Raw genomic sequence first — 19,487 nt, 5'->3', positions numbered from 1 at the left:
CGGTAAACAACTTCTTTATGTCTAGAAAATTCTATCTTGCCTTTTATTTTTTTCTCGCTGTGAAACGTATTCGGTCATTTTTTTAAAAATTAATTTTTTGTTAGAGATAAGAGCTAAAACTCGGTAAACAACTTCTTTATGTCTAGAAAATTCTATCTTGCCTTTTATTTTTTTCTCGCTGTGAAACGTATTCGGTCATTTTTTTAAAAATTAATTTTTTGTTAGAGATAAGAGCTAAAACTCGGTAAACAACTTCTTTATGTCTAGAAAATTCTATCTTGCCTTTTATTTTTTCTCGCTGTGAAACGTATTCGGTCATTTTTTTAAAAATTAATTTTTTTAGAGATAAGAGCTAAAACTCGGTAAACAACTTCTTTATGTCTAGAAAATTCTATCTTGCCTTTTATTTTTTTCGCTGTGAAACGTATTCGGTCATTTTTTTAAAAAATTAATTTTTTGTTAGAGATAAGAGCTAAAACTTTGCAGACAACTCCCCCATGTCTAGCAAATTTAACATTCGTCTCCCATTTTTATATATTTGGTTTAGAATGTTCGAAAATGCGTAATATGGTCATTAATATTAATTAAAAAGAACCTTGAATTAATTCAATCTGATCTCACAAAATATTTTAAATTACAAACTTTGTAGTTTGAATAGATAATTAGTATTAAACTCAAATAACTAGTTTATTTTTGAATAAAAATTATTTGAATTCATTCAATTTTGTGAATTTCCCTTCAAAAATCAAGTTTAAATATCTTATTTGCCATATAATTATAAATACAATGAAACATATTCGAAATTGAAAAGAATGACTTTTTCTGTTCTTTCAATCATTCAATTTGAATTTTGCAATATTGGATTTCTCATTAAATAGCTATTAAAAACAACAAGCAATTTAACTTACATTCAAATTTATTTGTGTTATATTCAATCTTCTCAAAACTTATAATTTTCGGCTATAGCATGAGTATATGCTATATAATATAATAAACCTATAATAGTATCATTCTTTCAATTATTTGAAGAGAAAACCGAAAAAATCTATTTTCGGTCTATAACAGCGAAGGATAAGCCTCAAAATTTACGAATATAATGAGTGGGAATATAATGCTTATCTATCATAAAACCATATGAAATATCAATTTTTGCTTTACGCCTAATTTTTGACGACAATTAGCAAAAAATGTTAAATGTTAACACTCAGTCCATTTGAATATGAAAAATAAAATTGACTTTGATTAAATGTTTTTATTTATCATGCAATTCTTCTTGCGACCAAAGATTTGAATAAAAGTTCAAAAAATAAGATAGCTTAAAAAATAATATACGGTAGTGTTTCTAATAGATGAATAGTATATAAATTCTATTAAAATGGATTTGATCCAAAAAAATATAAAACCAAAAATAATTGTTATAATTTAAATGAAGAAGTAATTTAAAACGATTTATTTATGATCAAATTTTATATATTTTTTTGGATCAAATCCATTTTAATAGAATTTATATACTATTCATCTATTAGTAAACACTACCGTGTATTATTTTTTAAGCTATCTTTTTTTTTGAAATTTTATTCAAATCTTTGGTCGCAAGAAGAATTGCATGATAAATAAAAACATTTAATCAAAGTCAATTTTATTTTTCATATTCAAATGGACTGAGTGTTAACATTTAACATTTTTTGCTAATTGTCGTCAAAAATTAGGCGTAAAGCAAAAATTGATATTTCATATGGTTTTATGATAGATAAGCATTATATTCCCACTCATTATATTCGTAAATTTTGAGGTTTATCATTCGCTTTTAAGATCATTGAATTTGATTTTTATATAAAATAGTTATATATTAGAAAATAATATGAGTTTATGTGATATTATTTTTCAGAAGATTTCATTCTATATGCCTATGAAAAGTACTCTCAAAACTAACTTTTCCCTAATTATAATTAAATCTAGAATATTGTATTATGCTTAGTATTATTTCATTTTTCTCATTCAATTTAGAATTTACAAATGTCAAAAAATTGAGAGCTGTCACTTTTGATGAATTTCTGTTTATTACAGAACCAAGTCTAACATGATGACCAGTAATCAATATCTGATGTAAATGTTACATAATTTCAAATTTATTAAAAATAGAAAGGAGAAATATTATCAATGTCTTATAGTGATATGTTTTATAAGGAATTTATTAAAACGAGCACGTGACATAATTGCCCACGTCACTTTTTTAAAGTAAAAAATGGCTACTATATAAAGAACTTTCCATAAGTTTCATTAGGCCAAACTCCATATTTATCCAGGTGTATTGCAATTTTGAAAGCTGAAAGAGCTCTTGAAATGTTCAATATATTGTATGAATAAATATGTTTGATACTTGGCTCTTGATAAAGAATAACTTTATGAAAGTTTGCTGCAACCACTGCTAGGGCTGAATTATCAAATAGCTCATCAAACACAATGATGCATATAGTAGTTGGATGGAAAAAAATGCAATTGAAACAATTAGAACCACAAACTGTATATAAAATCTTTGTTGTTGACCAGACCTTTATTGTTTCGTTTAATGGCTTATTATCAAGGAGAAATATTTCAAAATTAATATCTGGATAAACGCGTTTAACACTATTAAATATATCATTCAAATTGTGAATGTATCGAGCTGTTCTATTTCCGTTATGATTTCTTTGGGATAAAACATACCTATAAGGCTTTGCATTCGTTAAGTTAAACTTTTTCCTTATTAGAAGGGTAAGTTTATGCCAGCAAGGACCGAGATGAGCAACATGACACCTTGGATTTAAATTGATATATAATTCTTTTGCATATAACCACTCATTTCCCGTCATTGTAATTGCTTCTTTAAATTCAAAAAGGGGAAGATACGTATCCATTAGATATTTATGTGAGTTGCAAGTGAAAACGGTTGCTTGCTTCAAAATTTCTTTTGGAAATTGTATCAAAGGTGATATTGTATCTTGTAGAAAATGACCGAAATTCATTGAAGCATAATGTCCAGTGTTTATAGCAAGATTACGATGCGCTATAACTTTTCCAGAGAGAGGTTTGTAAATGGCCCTTAATGATTCATATGGAAGTGTGGAATTAATAAATTTATCTTCAAAAAATACGGCACCATAACCAGATACATAGCAATTCCGTAGATGGTATATTCTGTTGTTATTCAAGTTAATGTTATTGTTAATTTTTGTTGTTCCATCCCAAAATTGGAATTGATCATATAATACGAACACGCTTGAAGACTCGGGAATGTTTTTCCATATAATCCGCATAGTATCTATTATTGCATTTTCTGGAACTCCTTGATGAAATCCGCAAGAATCCGTAATTTCTGTGAATAAAGATGTTATACTACAATTAGTATTTATTATGTTATCATTATATGGCCATAAACAAATCGAAAAGCTTGGTAGACATGATATAACTAAGAGAAACATATTTTCAACATGAAAATTCTTGTTGAACTTGTGTGTCATTTTTGCAAAATGTTATTCACTTTTGGGGTAGGGATTTTTTTGGGGGCTCCTTTCGGTCGCTCCCCCACAAATCCCTACCCCAAAAATTGCTGAATATCCTTTTGGCATAGTATTGACTGAGAAATAAAATTTAAATGTTTATAATCTCTCATATTTTTGAGAATGAATAAAAGTTTCAACTCAAGGTAAAACACGTCATCAAATCTTGAACGCAGAAGGAGAAATGTACCATCAATCCCTAGTTAGTATCCATAATTTTGGTACCAAGGGTCTACACCCCTCGGAACCAAAATTATAGTTTTGACAAAATAATCGTTATCGTCAATTTTACAAAATAAATTTTTGACGTTTACACAAAATAAAAAATAATTTTTTAAAAATAAACTTAAAAATTAACGTTAAAATTTTTGACACTTTACAAAATAAAAAAAATAATTAAAAAAACAACTTTAAGGGTGCACTACGAGGATTAAAAAGTCTTCAATTTTTTCTGAGAGTTCTATCAATTTGCTAATCCTCCAAATTAATAAAAACTCATTTTTTTCTTTACAGGAATATATTTTTTTCGATTAATATAGATCATTTAGAATCACATATGGTATCTTCATATCATATATAGCTTTGGTGGTCTAATATCAACTTTTTGATGGATTTAGAAAAACATTCGGAAAAACATGATTTTCGAAAAAATTTTAGCATGTTTATTTTTCTCATTATTTTGATCGAGCGCCATGATTTTTCTTTTTATCAAATCATTGGTACAATAAACATAGCCAGTTTTAAGGTTATTATTTAAATTATGCAAGTTTACAAAGTGTCACTTTTCTGGTATCACTTTTTCGTAAATTCTACCACACTCACTTTTTTTACTTTGTATTCAATTGGAGGTTGAAACACTTCTGGAGTACTTCTTTATAAGGATGTGATTTCTCTCTCTGAATTCCAAAAAGTGACATTGATCGAAAAGTGAAAAAACGTAAAAATTTTAGTTGAATGACGAAAAAAATGCCGTTTGCTAAGCGTCCTCCATCGCAACATCAAATGCCGATATTTTATTGGAGAGGTGGTAATGAATTAAAAGAAAAGGAATATCTTGAAGCAGAATATTCAAAGTTATTTCTTGATAGAGCAAAAGCTGAAGACGATTTGAAATCTGCCGAAGAAGAACTTGCACGCGCACGTAGTACACTTATGGAAAGAGAAGGTTATTCAAATGCGCTTGCTAGTTTCATGGATTCTGATACTCAAGGTGCAACAGAGGAAATACAACTGAAGAAAGAACTTGAAGAATTACAGAATAAGACAGAGGAAGCAGATCTAGAGTTACAAAAATATACATCTCAGGCGCAACCAGCCGTTACTGCTTCATTACAAAAAGAAAAGGCATATTACTTGCTCGAGAAGCAAAGGTACCAAAAGGGTTACTTAAACGCACTTAGTACTGGTGACCAATGCAGAAATCAAGCTGCTTTAATTGTAACTTCAAACCGTTACCGTCGAGCAGTTGATTTAGAGTTCCAGTACGATAAAGCTCTCAAGAAGAGAAACTATTTACGCCAAAGAGTTATTCAAGCTAAGAATGAAATTGACTCAATGACTCCATCGCGAAACCCTCTTAACACAAAGGAGGCAAAAGATCAACGTAAAACACTTACAAATGGTATCGAAACAAAGTTGGCCATACAAATCTCAGAAGAGAAACTTCAAAGACATCCAATCAAATACAAAGCTCATCTTGACTTCCTTTTGCATAGAATTGAAGAACTCAATTACAGAATGAAAGACATTGGATACACAGATGGAATTGTTGATGTTGATCAACTTCGTGAAGAAATATTTAGTCCAGATTCGCAAAAAAAGAACGAAGAGGAAGATGAGGAAGAACAAAATAGAGAAATAAATGAAGAACATACAGAAGAAAATATTGATCAATCTAATGAAGATTCTCAAGAAGAGAATGAAAATAAACAAGAAGATTTATCGCCGAAAGAAAAAGAAGAAGGAGGAGATGAGCACAATGACAAAGAGTCAGTAGAAGAATCTACAAATCCACTGCAAAGTCACAATCCAGATTCAAAACCAGAGAAATAATTAACAATTTTTTAATATTTTTAATAAAATGTTTTTTAGCTTTGTGATTATCATTATAATTTTTCCTGTTAAAACATTGCTAAAAAGTGGAGGAATATAAAATATAGAGAATTTAATTATTGTTTTTCAGGCTCTGTTATTATAACCAGCTATTAATAGCGTGTTGTAATTCATATTAAAAAAGTTAAAACTGATTTATTTATTGTTGAGTTTTGAGGATATGAAGTGCAGCCGCGAATTTCGTGAGAACAACATCTTCTGGTTTAGACATAATCTTAGTAACACCTGCTTCACATAATAGAGGAGCGACATCACTTGATAAGCTATCGCCATAGATGTAAAACTCCAAATCATTCTTTGTTTGAGTTGCTTCGTTGATTGCTTTCTTAATCAAATCATAAGCAGCTTCTTTATCAAAGTTCTTTGATGGATCCTTGAATATATTAAGCTTCTCATACTGAGGAATGAATGATTCCAAGTCTGCGGTGCACATACCATACAAAATCATTCCTAATTTGTTGTAATCGATCGTCAAGAAATCGCAAACTTCGGCCAATTCCTTTGTGACTAAACATCCTCGAGGAGTTCCCAATTCAGCACCAATTTTTGCATGTAAGTTCTTTCCTTCAAGGGCTTTCTGAACCAATTCTGTTGCTTTTAACACTTCTTGTTTTAATGTGACATTTGGCAACAAAATTGAAATGTTTTCAATTGATGAATTAGTGCAAGCAGAAACAATAGCATTCATTGATGTTTCCAACAAATGTGGTGTTACTAAGTTCATTCTTATGCCGCACACGCCCATCAATGGATTGGATTCTTTATGCTTCTTTGTAATATCGACAATTTCAGTCAACCTTTGGAGTTCTTGTTCGTTTTCTTCTGAAAATTCGATCTTTGTATTTTCTTTTGGAGCCTCTTCGCCTTCTTTGGGTTGTTCTGTTGTTTCTTTTGGTGGTTCTGGCGCCTCGCTTTCCTGCGTCTTTTCTGATTCTGTTTCTGTCTCAGATTTCTCTGTTTCTGTTTGAGACTGAGAAACTTCTGTCGATGTGTTTGGATTTTCGTTTCCAGAGTTTTCTTTGATGACTTTGAGTCTGGACAATTCCTGGACTGATTTGTGAGATCAGGAAGCCAAACGGATAATGGTTTATCGAGTAATTTGACTGTAATATCCAATCCTTTTGCAGCAGCCAAAATTTGTGTCAAATTTTCAGAAATAGAAGTCTCCAATTTTTGAAGAATTTCTTGGTTCTCGTGGTCTTTTAGCAATCCCAATGCGATTTCAGGTAATACATCATGCAATAAGTCATCCAGGGCAATTGGAGCGAATCCTTCTGCACCATTTTCAACTGATTTAGTGACTTCTTCAGCTGATTTCGCTTGAGAAATGATTTTAAGATTTCCACGAACTGAATCTGCCCATTCACAGACTTGTTGTGCATCGCCTGTAATTCCTGGATTACCAAGAGCTTGCTCTCCAATGTATACCTTACCATTACTGTCAATAGAAACAATATCATCTTTGTTGACGGTTTTGTCATCAACTGTCACTTTTTGTTCTTTTTCATCTATATTTATTTGGCAACCAATTGCTGTTGTCTTTCTCCACATCCTGCAGATCAATGTTGATGCTGTGTATAGATTGCCTGACGCTGTAACAATTGCTGAAGCAGCAGAGATTGCAGCGAAATCAGATGGTTGCAATGATTTTCTGAATAAAACGATTTTTTCGCCGTTTTTAGCTCTTTTTACGCATTCTTCTGTGCAAAAGACAGCTTTGCCAACAACAGCACCGTGTCCTGAAGCGATACCTGAAGCAAATGGCTGCTCAGATACATCCTGGAGGTCAGGAAGATTTGCAGAAGTAATGTCTTCGATTTGGACAAAAGAAAGTCCTTCTTTCGGTGTTTTTCCTTTGTTTTTCGAGAGAACAACGGATCTCATAAGCCCATTGTAGCTGAAAACTAAAGGAGAAACCTGCAAAATGTAAACTTGTTGGCCATCATAAATAAATTCGAGTGTAACTGGCGATCCGAACTTTTCTGCAATAGATGTGAAGATTGGGAACAATTTGTTCTTGACATCTGGTATCTGACGTGACAAATTCTGGATTGGATGCATATGACCGCGATGTTTGATGATATCTAAGAGAGTTCCATCGACAATATAGTCTCCTGAGTTGGTAAGTTCGCCTGTAATTGGATCATGAGTGGATATAATACCTGCACACGACTGTGGAGTGATATTTCCGGGAATCATTTGTGAAATGATTAAAGAAAAGTTGACGTTTTTGTATTTGTGATAGTCAATGTAGTTTTGAACCTTCTTACTATTCATTTTCTGATATACAGCCTTAAGAGAGTGCTTTAATTGTTCGAATGGATCTTGTGGAATTGTTTTTCCTGTGTGGCGGACGACTATTGACTTGTAAAGTCTAGTTAAATCAATCCAATCGATAGAATTGAATTCATTGGTATTCGATAAGTTTCTTGATTCTGAGAATTTTTGGAACATTTCGTCAAACTCGTGAGGATCAATGTTAAGAGCAACTGTTGAGAAGGATTGGATAAAATCGCAATATGAGCTGTAAACGTATGATTTGTTACCAGACAAACGTTCTAGAGCAATTGCGGTGACATCATTCAGGCCAATGTTGACGATTGAATCAAGCATGAGAGGTAATGATGGATTGCTATCAGAGCGAATTGAAAGAAGAATCGGTGAAATATTTAAGCCAAATCTTTTGCTTGTCTTCTGTTCAATCAATTTAATGTAGGAAAGAACTTCATCCCAGACATTTTCTGGTAATTCCTTTGCTCCACTTTGCATGAACTGTTGATAGGCAGTATTTGTTACAATAAATCCGTTTGGAATCAGTGCACCACGTCTTTGAGCTTGAATAAGCTTGAGAGCTTTGTCGCCAACGACTTTGTATGCCTCTTCTGGCTTATCAGCTATTTTCCCGAATTCTTCAAGTGATAAAACGGATTTCTCCATCCAAAATAACGAACTTAAAGTGTGCGCTGTAGTCCGTAAGTAAACTTCAGAATTTTTTGACGGTCTCAATTTGTAATGTACTTTTTCTCGATATCTGCTGAACATTTTTTGGAGTTGATGAAAGATAATAAACCATTATATTATGAGGAGTATTTATTATTTCATTTTTCGCGAAAATCATCTAAAACCATGGTATTTTGAAATTTTAAGGCTTCTCTCCGACCAAAGAGTGATACTGTGTTATATTCAAAAATTCATCAAAAGTGACACTATTCAATTTTTTGACATTTGTAAATCTACTTTTGAGTTAAGGCTCTCCTGCTATTTTATTTTTCTATTTAAATAATAGAAATAATATCTTCATGTGAAATAAATATATTTCCCAAAATTATAGGCTTGGATATTGACTTATAAATTGAAATTATTTCATATTAGTTGAGAATAATATGTGAGATCAGAAACATGGTATATACCTGTAATAGGCTTCGGAACGATATATTTTTTTGATTTTGCAACATAAGCAAAATTATCATTTTAAATTAGGTGCACCGCAATCAAGCATCTTACCGATAGGTCATTCATGAATTGTTACTATATTCTAAAATTAATGTGCTTATTGGAATATGTTTGAGAATTATTCAAACTTCAATGAATAGCTTATCCACAATTGAAAAATAAGAATATGCAACAGAGAAAATGATTTCTTATCGACATATTGATTGGGGTATCTAAAATTACCGTATAATTTTAGAATCAAAATCAATTTTTAATCTAAATTATTTGCCATCTAGAAGAAAAGGCAAACAAGTTAATAACTTTACTTGCCTTTGTGAATAGTGAGGAAATTATAAGAAAAATGTCATTTTGAATCTATTGAATCTTCATTTTTCAGATTTATGAATATTTTCTATATTAAAAAAATAATATACTAATTAATACACAATTTTGCCGCTCTAAAATCTTCCTAATGAGTTTGTATTATGAAATAATATAGATTCAACATCAAATGCAGGAAAAAAATTAAAAAAAATAAGTATAAAAAAATGTCACTAAAAATGATGAAGTTTAGGACAGATTTTGATTTTTAAGATTTTTTTGGAAACTTGAAAATCTCCCATTTGCCTGGAAATCAGCTGTACATTACACCACATGCTTGAATTCCTAGTTTTTGTCAATATTCTTATATTCATTCTCGAAATTTCAAAAAGATTCTTAAAATGTTTTAATCTACATCCTCAAATCATCAAAATAAACATCATCATAACAAGGAAAATACGAGAGTCTCTACAAAAGAGGATAATTTTTTCCAAATTTCATTATACAAAATATTAAATGCAAAATTTTACACAAGCCCAAATAATGTGTGAAATTTTAAATACATTCACGTTGATCTAAGATCGATATTACAACTTTACAAAATTCGATATATTCCAAAAAACAAAATCAAAAAAAAAGCTCTCTGTTACACTATTGCACACAATATGGTGTTGCTTATGGCGCTGCAAAACCATTGATATCTTAATTATTGAAAGAGTTATATCAACAATTTTAATAATTGCAATTATGCATAATATGCAATAATAAGCAATATTACGAAGTTTAATTCAAATTTTTTTTGAGAACAGTTTTCTCAAAAGTCATTTGAAGGAAGAATTCCAAATATACTCCTGTAATAAACAGAAATTCATCAAAAGTGACAGCTCTCAATTTTTTGACATTTGTAAATTCTAAATTGAATGAGAAAAATGAAATAATACTAAGCATAATACAATATTCTAGATTTAATTATAATTAGGAAAAAGTTAGTTTTGAGAGTACTTTTCATAGGCATATACCGTAGGTTGAATAGCCCGAGACCAATTTCAAAGGTCGTGTACCAATAAAAAATTTTGAATCAATTTACACAACGTGCCCATTTTACTCACTCAATATTTGAGAAAATAATTCAATTTTGAGAAGAATGGTCCTCTGCGTTTTGAGTGAGTGATGAAAAAAAATCTCAGAAAAATTGAATGAGTTTTTATGGCCATGAACCAAATTTGTGAAGTTCCCGTTTAAAAAAAATGCAACCAAGAACACGAATTCCCGAGTTTGCAGAATTAGAAAACTATAAAAATCTTGGGCTATTGACCCAGATGCAACTCGATTTACTCTATCGAAGAGTAAATGGCGAGTCTTATCAACAAATACGAAATGTTTACTCAATTTCAAAGACGACAGTAGCACGCGCAATCATGCGCACTGCTACTTGTCGTTCATGGCCAAAAGGTCAGTCAGGGGGTGGTATGACCCTTTTGTCACTACCAGATGAAATGCAGTTCAAAAAACTTGTTCAAGAGATGGCAGACGACTTGAACTGTATTACAACATCAATGGCCATTGCTGTCTGTACGGAATTACAAAATAGGAGATTAAAATTTGCGGCGCGGGTACTAATCGCTGCAAGATGCCCGCATCTTCTAGCGAAGCTCGATGATTACTGCCCATCACCATCCCGTGGCTGGCTTAATCATATCGCCACAAGATTGTCAATTCGGATTGTGAGCTCCCAAACTATTGATATGATCCGACGCTCTACCTGTGACGCAAACCATATTCGCCAATTTTTCCTCTCCAAGCATAGATACTTTGCCCGCAGGAAGAAGTTTATTGCGAATATGGACGAGACAATGCTCTATTCCAAACGTCGCTATAAAGTTCTTACTGCTGGCCGGAATCGCCCAGTTCGCGCTGAAAAGTCTCAGCTTCCACATCTTACAGGGGTCTGTACCATCTTTGCAGATGGTACAACTATGAAGCCAATGGTGATACTTCCACAAAAGAAGACCCTTGATGCGGAATTGGAAGATCTGGACGCCTTTTTTGTTCGCTCCGAGAGTGGATGGATGAACAAATACCTTTTTATGGTATACTGTATCATGTTCATCTGCAAAGTACAGGAGAAAAGGTCTCAAATGAATGTGTTTGATGCCCAGGTACCTTTTCTCCTAATTGTAGATGGTCATCCATCCAGGCTCTCTTTCTTGGCCGTTCGCCTCTTGAGCGCCTTCAATATCGAGCTTCTTGTTCTCCCAGGCCATACATCTCATATCTTACAACCTCTTGATGTTGGGATTTTTTCTCCCTTGAAGGCCCAATTCAAGAAGTTGTTTGATATGGCGACTATCCGGTACGATCAGCAAGGGCATATGGTGATCAATTATGTATGGAACGCCAGAGAACTGCGCTATATCATGGTTCGCAGCTTCCTTGATGCATGTAGTGTGTCTTGCACAGCTACAAACATCGAAAATGCTTTTAAAGCAACAGGAATCTATCCATTGGATATGAACAAACCTCTTGCTTCCAGATACATTGTAGCAAATGGAGTTCCTCCTGCAAGGCCCAATTTTGTCAACGACAAAGTCCTTACAGATCCAAATGTGATGATGCAAGTCTTCCAAATGGAATATGGACGCCCCATGCAGCAACAGGATTGGTATTTCAATCTGTTTGTGGCTATGCAATCTGTTTTGGCCTGGAATAGAGCATATGGCCAGGTTCTTAGTCGTGAGTTACATCTCCTTTATCCTACTGCAGGTGGATTTCAAAAAATCCAATTAAAATGATATAAAGCTGAGGAGCTCCAGGGTGAAGAGGAATTGATGAAGAAAAGAAGCAGCTGCATAATGGAGTGAGGAAGCATCTTGATGAAGAGAGGAAGTACTTTGAAGAAGAGAGGAAGCACTTTGAAGAAGAGAGGAATCTTGATGATGAAGAGAGGAAGCACTTGATAGAGAGAAGCACTTTGAAGAAGAGAGGAAGCACTTTGTGAAGAAGAGGAAGCTGCATGATGAGAGGAAGCTGCATGATGAAGAGAGGAAGCACTTGTTGAAGAGAGGAAGCACTTTGTTGAAGAGAGGAAGCTGCATGATGTAGTGAGGAAGCTGCATGATGAAGAGAGGAAGTACTTTGAAGAAGAGAGGAAGCATCTTGATGAAGAGAGGAAGCACTTTGTTGAAGAGAGGAAGCACTTTGAAGAAGAGAGGAAGCATCTTGAAGAAGAGAGGAAGCATCTTGATCCAGAGAGGAAGTATTTTGAAGAAGAGAGGAAGCATCTTGATGAAGAGAGGAAGCACTTTGAAGAAGAGAGGAAGCACTTTGTTGAAGAGAGGAAGCATCTTGAAGAGAGAGGAAGCTGCATGATGAAGAGAGGAAGCACCTTGATCAAGAGAGGAAGTACTTTGTTGAAGAGAGGAAGCTGCATCTTGCAGAAGAGAGGAAGCACTTTGTTGAAGAGAGGAAGTACTTTGTTGAAGAGAGGAAGCATCTTGAAGAAGAGAGGAAGCACCTTGATCAAGAGAGGAAGTACTTTGAAGAAGAGAGGAAGCACTTTGTTGAAGAGAGGAAGCATCTTGAAGACGAGAGGAAGCTGCATGATGAAGAGAGGAAGCACCTTGATCAAGAGAGGAAGTACTTTGTTGAAGAGAGGAAGCTGCATCTTGAGCAAGAGAGGAAGCATCTTGATCAAGAGAGGAAGTACTTTGAAGAAGAGAGGAAGCACTTTGTTGAAGAGAGGAAGCATCTTGAAGACGAGAGGAAGCTGCATGATGAAGAGAGGAAGCACCTTGATCAAGAGAGGAAGTACTTTGTTGAAGAGAGGAAGCTGCATCTTGAGCAAGAGAGGAAGCATCTTGATGAAGAGAGGAAGCATCTTGATGAAGAGAGGAAGCATCTTGAAGAAGAGCGGAAGCTGCATGATGAAGAGAGGAAGCACCTTGATCAAGAGAGGAAGTACTTTGAAGAAGAGAGGAAGCATCTTGAAGACGAGAGGAAGCTGCATGATGAAGAGAGGAAGCACCTTGATCAAGAGAGGAAGTACTTTGAAGAAGAGAGGAAGCATCTTGCAGAAGAGAGGAAGCACCTTGATCAAGAGAGGAAGCACTTTGAAGAAGAGAGGAAGCACTTTGTTGAAGAGAGGAAGCATCTTGAAGACGAGAGGAAGCTGCATGATGAAGAGAGGAAGCACTTTGAAGAAGAGAGGAAGTACTTTGAAGAAGAGAGGAAGCACTTTGTTGAAGAGAGGAAGCTGCATGATGTAGTGAGGAAGCTGCATGATGAAGAGAGGAAGCACTTTGTTGAAGAGAGGAAGCACTTTGTTGAAGAGAGGAAGCTGCATGATGTAGTGAGGAAGCTGCATGATGAAGAGAGGAAGCACTTTGAAGAAGAGAGGAAGCATCTTGCAGAAGAGAGGAAGCACTTTGTTGAAGAGAGGAAGCACTTTGAAGACGAGAGGAAGCTGCATGATGAAGAGAGGAAGCACCTTGATCAAGAGAGGAAGTACTTTGAAGAAGAGAGGAAGCATCTTGAAGACGAGAGGAAGCTGCATGATGAAGAGAGGAAGCACCTTGATCAAGAGAGGAAGCACTTTGAAGAAGAGAGGAAGCATCTTGAAGAAGAGAGGAAGCATCTTGATCAAGAGAGGAAGTACTTTGAAGAAGAGAGGAAGCACTTTGTTGAAGAGAGGAAGCATCTTGAAGACGAGAGGAAGCTGCATGATGAAGAGAGGAAGCACCTTGATCAAGAGAGGAAGCACTTTGAAGAAGAGAGGAAGCACTTTGTTGAAGAGAGGAAGCTGCATGATGTAGTGAGGAAGCACCTTGATCAAGAGAGGAAGCACTTTGTTGAAGAGAGGAAGCACTTTGTTGAAGAGAGGAAGCTGCATGATGTAGTGAGGAAGCTGCATGATGAAGAGAGGAAGCTGCATGATGAAGAGAGGAAGTACTTTGAAGAAGAGAGGAAGCATCTTGATGAAGAGAGGAAGCACTTTGTTGAAGAGAGGAAGCACTTTGAAGAAGAGAGGAAGCATCTTGAAGAAGAGAGGAAGCATCTTGATCCAGAGAGGAAGTATTTTGAAGAAGAGAGGAAGCATCTTGATGAAGAGAGGAAGCACTTTGAAGAAGAGAGGAAGCACTTTGTTGAAGAGAGGAAGCATCTTGAAGACGAGAGGAAGCTGCATGATGAAGAGAGGAAGCACCTTGATCAAGAGAGGAAGTACTTTGTTGAAGAGAGGAAGCTGCATCTTGCAGAAGAGAGGAAGCACTTTGTTGAAGAGAGGAAGTACTTTGTTGAAGAGAGGAAGCATCTTGAAGAAGAGAGGAAGCACCTTGATCAAGAGAGGAAGTACTTTGAAGAAGAGAGGAAGCACTTTGTTGAAGAGAGGAAGCATCTTGAAGACGAGAGGAAGCTGCATGATGAAGAGAGGAAGCACCTTGATCAAGAGAGGAAGTACTTTGAAGAAGAGAGGAAGCATCTTGAAGACGAGAGGAAGCTGCATGATGAAGAGAGGAAGCACCTTGATCAAGAGAGGAAGCACTTTGAAGAAGAGAGGAAGCATCTTGATGAAGAGAGGAAGCATCTTGATCAAGAGAGGAAGTACTTTGAAGAAGAGAGGAAGCACCTTGATCAAGAGAGGAAGTACTTTGAAGAAGAGAGGAAGCACCTTGATCAAGAGAGGAAGCACCTTGATCAAGAGAGGAAGTACTTTGAAGAAGAGAGGAAGCATCTTGAAGACGAGAGGAAGCTGCATGATGAAGAGAGGAAGCACCTTGATCAAGAGAGGAAGTACTTTGTTGAAGAGAGGAAGCTGCATCTTGAGCAAGAGAGGAAGCACTTTGAAGAAGAGAGGAAGCACTTTGAAGAAGAGAGGAAGCACTTTGTTGAAGAGAGGAAGCTGCATGATGAAGAGAGGAAGCACTTTGAAGAAGAGAGGAAGCACTTTGAAGAAGAGAGGAAGCTGCATGATGAAGAGAGGAAGCATCTTGAAGACGAGAGGAAGCTGCATGATGAAGAGAGGAAGCACCTTGATCAAGAGAGGAAGTACTTTGTTGAAGAGAGGAAGCTGCATCTTGAGCAAGAGAGGAAGCATCTTGATGAAGAGAGGAAGCATCTTGATGAAGAGAGGAAGCATCTTGATCAAGAGCGGAAGTACTTTGAAGAAGAGAGGAAGCACCTTGATCAAGAGAGGAAGTACTTTGAAGAAGAGAGGAAGCACTTTGTTGAAGAGAGGAAGCTGCATGATGTAGTGAGGAAGCTGCATGATGAAGAGAGGAAGCACTTTGAAGAAGAGAGGAAGCACTTTGAAGAAGAGAGGAAGCATCTTGATGAAGAGAGGAAGCTACATGATGTAGTGAGGAAGCTGCATGATGAAGAGAGGAAGTACTTTGAAGAAGAGAGGAAGCATCTTGATGAAGAGAGGAAGCACTTTGAAGAAGAGGAAGCACTTTGAAGAAGAGGAAGCAATTTGAAGAAGAGAGGAAGCACTTTGTTGAAGAGAGGAAGCTGCATGATGAAGAGAGGAAGCACTTTGAAGAAGAGAGGAAGCACTTTGTTGAAGAGAGGAAGCTGCATGATGAAGAGAGGAAGCACCTTGATCAAGAGAGGAAGTACTTTGTTGCAGAAGAGAGGAAGTACTTTGAAGAAGAGAGGAAGCATCTTGAAGAAGAGAGGAAGCATCTTGATCCAGAGAGGAAGTACTTTGAAGAAGAGAGGAAGTACTTTGTTGAAGAGAGGAAGCACTTTGTTGAAGAGAGGAAGCTGCATGATGAAGAGAGGAAGCACTTTGAAGAAGAGAGGAAGCACTTTGTTGAAGAGAGGAAGCTGCATGATGAAGAGAGGAAGCACTTTGAAGAAGAGAGAAGCACTTTGTTGAAGAGAGGAAGCTGCATGATGAAGAGAGGAAGCATCTTGAAGACGAGAGGAAGCTGCATGATGAAGAGAGGAAGTACTTTGTTGAAGAGAGGAAGCTGCATCTTGAGCAAGAGAGGAAGCATCTTGATGAAGAGAGGAAGCATCTTGATGAAGAGAGGAAGCATCTTGAAGAAGAGCGGAAGCTGCATGATGAAGAGAGGAAGCACCTTGATCAAGAGAGGAAGTACTTTGAAGAAGAGAGGAAGCACTTTGTTGAAGAGAGGAAGCTGCATGATGAAGAGAGGAAGCACTTTGAAGAAGAGAGGAAGCACTTTGAAGAAGAGAGGAAGTACTTTGTTGAAGAGAGGAAGCACTTTGTTGAAGAGAGGAAGCACTTTGTTGAAGAGAGGAAGCACTTTGAAGAAGAGAGGAAGCATCTTGAAGAAGAGAGGAAGCATCTTGAAGAAGAGAGGAAGTACTTTGAAGAAGAGAGGAAGCACTTTGTTGAAGAGAGGAAGCATCTGAAGAGAGAGGAAGCTGCATGATGAAGAGAGGAAGCACCTTGATCAAGAGAGGAAGTACTTTGTTGCAGAGAGGAAGCATCTTGATGAAGAGAGGAAGCACCTTGATCAAGAGAGGAAGCATCTTGCAGAAGAGAGGAAGTACTTGAAGAAGAGAGGAAGCATCTTGAAGAAGAGAGGAAGCATCTTGAAAGAAGAGAGGAAGTACTTTGAAGAAGAGAGGAAGCACTTTGTTGAAGAGAGGAAGCATCTGAAGACGAGAGGAAGCTGCATGATGAAGAGAGGAAGCACCTTGATCAAGAGAGGAAGTACTTTGTTGCAGAGAGGAAGCATCTTGATGAAGAGAGGAAGCACCTTGATCAAGAGAGGAAGCATCTTGCAGAAGAGAGGAAGTACTTTGAAGAAGAGAGGAAGCATCTTGAAGAAGAGAGGAAGCATCTTGATCCAGAGAGGAAGTACTTTGAAGAAGAGAGGAAGTACTTTGTTGAAGAGAGGAAGCATCTTGATGAAGAGAGGAAGCTGCATGATGAAGAGAGGAAGCACCTTGATCAAGAGAGGAAGTACTTTGTTGAAGAGAGGAAGCTGCATCTTGAGCAAGAGAGGAAGCATCTTGATGAAGAGAGGAAGCATCTTGAAGAAGAGCGGAAGCTGCATGATGAAGAGAGGAAGCACCTTGATCAAGAGAGGAAGTACTTTGAAGAAGAGAGGAAGCACTTGTTGAAGAGAGGAAGCTGATGATGTAGTGAGGAAGCACTTTGTTGAAGAGAGGAAGCACTTTGTTGAAGAGAGGAAGCACTTTGTTGAAGAGAGGAAGCACTTTGAAGAAGGAGAGGAAGCATCTTGAAGAAGAGAGGAAGCATCTTGATCCAGAGAGGAAGTACTTTGAAGAAGAGAGGAAGTACTTTGTTGAAGAGAGGAAGCATCTTGAAGACGAGAGGAAGCTGCATGATGAAGAGGAAGCACCTTGATCAAGAGAGGAAGACTTTGTTGAAGAGAGGAAGCTGCATCTGAGCAAGAGAGGAGCAGATCTTGATGAAGAGAGGAAGCATCTGATGAAGAGAGGAAGCATCTTGAAGAAGAGCGGAAGCTGCATGATGAAGAGAGGAAGCACCTTGATCAAGAGAGGAAGTACTTTGAAGAAGAGAGGAAGCATCTTGAAGACGAGAGGAGCTGCATGAAGAAGAGGAAGCTGCATGATGAAGAGAGGAAGACCTTGATCAAGAGAGGAAGTACTTTGAAGAAGAGAGGAAGCATCTGAAGACGAGAGGAAGCTGCATGATGAAGAGAGGAAGCACCTTGATCAAGAGAGGAAGTACTTTGAAGAAGAGAGGAGTACTTTGAAGAAGAGAGGAAGCACTTGAAGAAGAGAGGAAGCTGCCATCTTGAGCAAGAGAGGAAGCATCTTGATCAAGAGAGGAAGTACTTTGGAAGAAGAGAGGAAGTACGTGAAGGAGGAAGCATCTTGAAGACGAGAGGAAGCTGCATGATGAAGAGAGAAGCACCTTGCAAGAGAGGAAGTACTTTGTGAAGAGAGGAAGCTGCATCTTGAGCAAGAGAGGAAGCATCTGATGAAGAGAGAAGCATCTTGATGAAGAGAGGAAGCAATCTGATGAAAGAGAGGAAGCATCTTGAAGAAGGCGGAAGCTGCATGATGAAGAGAGGAAGCACCTTGATCAAGAGAGGAAGTACTTTGAAGAAGAGAGGAAGCATCTTGAAGACGAGAGGAAGCTGCATGATGAGAGAGAAGCACCTTGATCAAGAGAGGAAGTACTTTGAAGAAGAGAGGAAGCATCTTGAAGACGAGAGGAAGCTGCATGATGAAGAGAGGAAGCACCTTGATCAAGAGAGGAAGTACTTTGAAGAAGAGAGGAAGTACTTTGAAGAAGAGAGGAAGCACTTTGAAGAAGAGAGGAAGCTGCATCTTGAGCAAGAGAGGAAGCATCTTGATGAAGAGAGGAAGCATCTTGATGAAGAGAGGAAGCATCTTGAAGAAGAGCGGAAGCTGCATGATGAAGAGAGGAAGCACCTTGATCAAGAGAGGAAGTACTTTGAAGAAGAGAGGAAGCATCTTGAAGACGAGAGGAAGCTGCATGATGAGAGAGGAAGCACCTTGATCAAGAGAGGAAGTACTTTGAAGAAGAGAGGAAGCTGCATCTTGAGCAAGAGAGGAAGCACTTTGAAGAAGAGAGGAAGCACTTTGAAGAAGAGAGGAAGCACCTTGTTGAAGAGAGGAAGCTGCATGATGAAGAGAGGAAGTACTTTGAAGAAGAGAGGAAGCTACATGATGTAGTGACGAAGCTGCATGATGAAGAGAGGAAGCACCTTGATCAAGAGAGGAAGTACTTTGTTGCAGAGAGGAAGCATCTTGATGAAGAGAGGAAGCACCTTGATCAAGAGAGGAAGCATCTTGCAGAAAGAGAGGATACTTTGAAGAAGAGAGGAACATCTTGATGAAGAGAGGAAGCATCTTGATCAAGAGAGGAAGCATCTTGAAGAAGAGCGGAAGCTGCATGATGAAGAGAGGAAGCACCTTGATCAAGAGAGGAAGTACTTTGTTGCAGAGAGGAAGCATCTTGATGAAGAGAGGAAGCACCTTGATCAAGAGAGGAAGCATCTTGCAGAAGAGAGGAAGTACTTTGAAGAAGAGAGGAAGCATCTTGAAGAAGAGAGGAAGCATCTTGATCAGAGAGGAAGTACTTTGAAGAAGAGA

The 19,487-nt window shown here is 36.8% G+C and overlaps 4 protein-coding genes and 4 pseudogenes across 8 annotated transcripts, besides 5 other annotated features; 4 read left to right on the top strand and 4 right to left on the bottom strand.

Moving 5' to 3' along the window:
• Positions 1-228: 228 nt before the first annotated feature.
• Positions 229-1,062: a mobile genetic element.
• Positions 1,063-2,027: 965 nt separating this feature from the next.
• Positions 2,028-2,064: a mobile genetic element.
• Positions 2,065-4,311: 2,247 nt separating this feature from the next.
• Positions 4,312-4,350: a mobile genetic element.
• A 143-nt stretch (positions 4,351-4,493) lies between these two features.
• TVAGG3_1052990 lies at positions 4,494-4,939 on the top strand (annotated as a pseudogene). Its single transcript has one exon. A coding segment is annotated over exon 1 (446 nt).
• A 154-nt stretch (positions 4,940-5,093) lies between these two features.
• Positions 5,094-5,591, top strand: TVAGG3_1052980 (uncharacterized protein; the record flags this gene model as incomplete). The annotated part of the gene is made up of 1 exon (XM_001302099.1): positions 5,094-5,591. The coding sequence occupies one exon, from the start codon at positions 5,094-5,096 to the stop codon at positions 5,589-5,591; it is 498 nt and encodes a 165-aa protein (XP_001302100.1).
• A 178-nt stretch (positions 5,592-5,769) lies between these two features.
• Positions 5,770-8,599, bottom strand: TVAGG3_1052970 (annotated as a pseudogene). The gene has a single exon: positions 5,791-8,588. A coding segment is annotated over exon 1 (2,798 nt).
• Positions 8,600-8,605: 6 nt separating this feature from the next.
• Positions 8,606-8,646: a mobile genetic element.
• A 1,612-nt stretch (positions 8,647-10,258) lies between these two features.
• Positions 10,259-10,295: a mobile genetic element.
• Positions 10,296-10,651: 356 nt separating this feature from the next.
• On the top strand, positions 10,652-10,972 carry TVAGG3_1052940 (annotated as a pseudogene). The gene has a single exon. A coding segment is annotated over exon 1 (321 nt).
• Positions 10,973-11,245: 273 nt separating this feature from the next.
• On the top strand, positions 11,246-11,899 carry TVAGG3_1052930 (annotated as a pseudogene). Its single transcript has one exon. A coding segment is annotated over exon 1 (654 nt).
• Positions 11,900-12,174: 275 nt separating this feature from the next.
• TVAGG3_1052920 (SLEI family protein family) lies at positions 12,175-15,537 on the bottom strand (the record flags this gene model as incomplete). Its single annotated transcript, XM_051255795.1, has 1 exon — positions 12,175-15,537. The coding sequence occupies one exon, from the start codon at positions 15,535-15,537 to the stop codon at positions 12,175-12,177; it is 3,363 nt and encodes a 1,120-aa protein (XP_051081369.1).
• Positions 15,538-16,000: 463 nt separating this feature from the next.
• On the bottom strand, positions 16,001-16,777 carry TVAGG3_1052910 (SLEI family protein family; the record flags this gene model as incomplete). The annotated part of the gene is made up of 1 exon (XM_051255794.1): positions 16,001-16,777. One exon carries the CDS (start codon positions 16,775-16,777, stop codon positions 16,001-16,003), a length of 777 nt encoding a protein of 258 aa, XP_051081368.1.
• A 1,300-nt stretch (positions 16,778-18,077) lies between these two features.
• On the bottom strand, positions 18,078-19,454 carry TVAGG3_1052900 (SLEI family protein family; the record flags this gene model as incomplete). Its single annotated transcript, XM_051255793.1, has 1 exon — positions 18,078-19,454. The coding sequence occupies one exon, from the start codon at positions 19,452-19,454 to the stop codon at positions 18,078-18,080; it is 1,377 nt and encodes a 458-aa protein (XP_051081367.1).
• Positions 19,455-19,487: the final 33 nt, after the last annotated feature.

The sequence above is a fragment of the Trichomonas vaginalis genome, chromosome I (genome assembly GCF_026262505.1).
Source record: "Trichomonas vaginalis G3 chromosome I, whole genome shotgun sequence".
Classification (NCBI taxonomy): Eukaryota; Parabasalia; order Trichomonadida; family Trichomonadidae; genus Trichomonas; species Trichomonas vaginalis.
The sequence above is the reverse complement of the archived record's forward strand: the minus strand, read 5'-3'. Positions and strand labels throughout refer to the sequence as shown.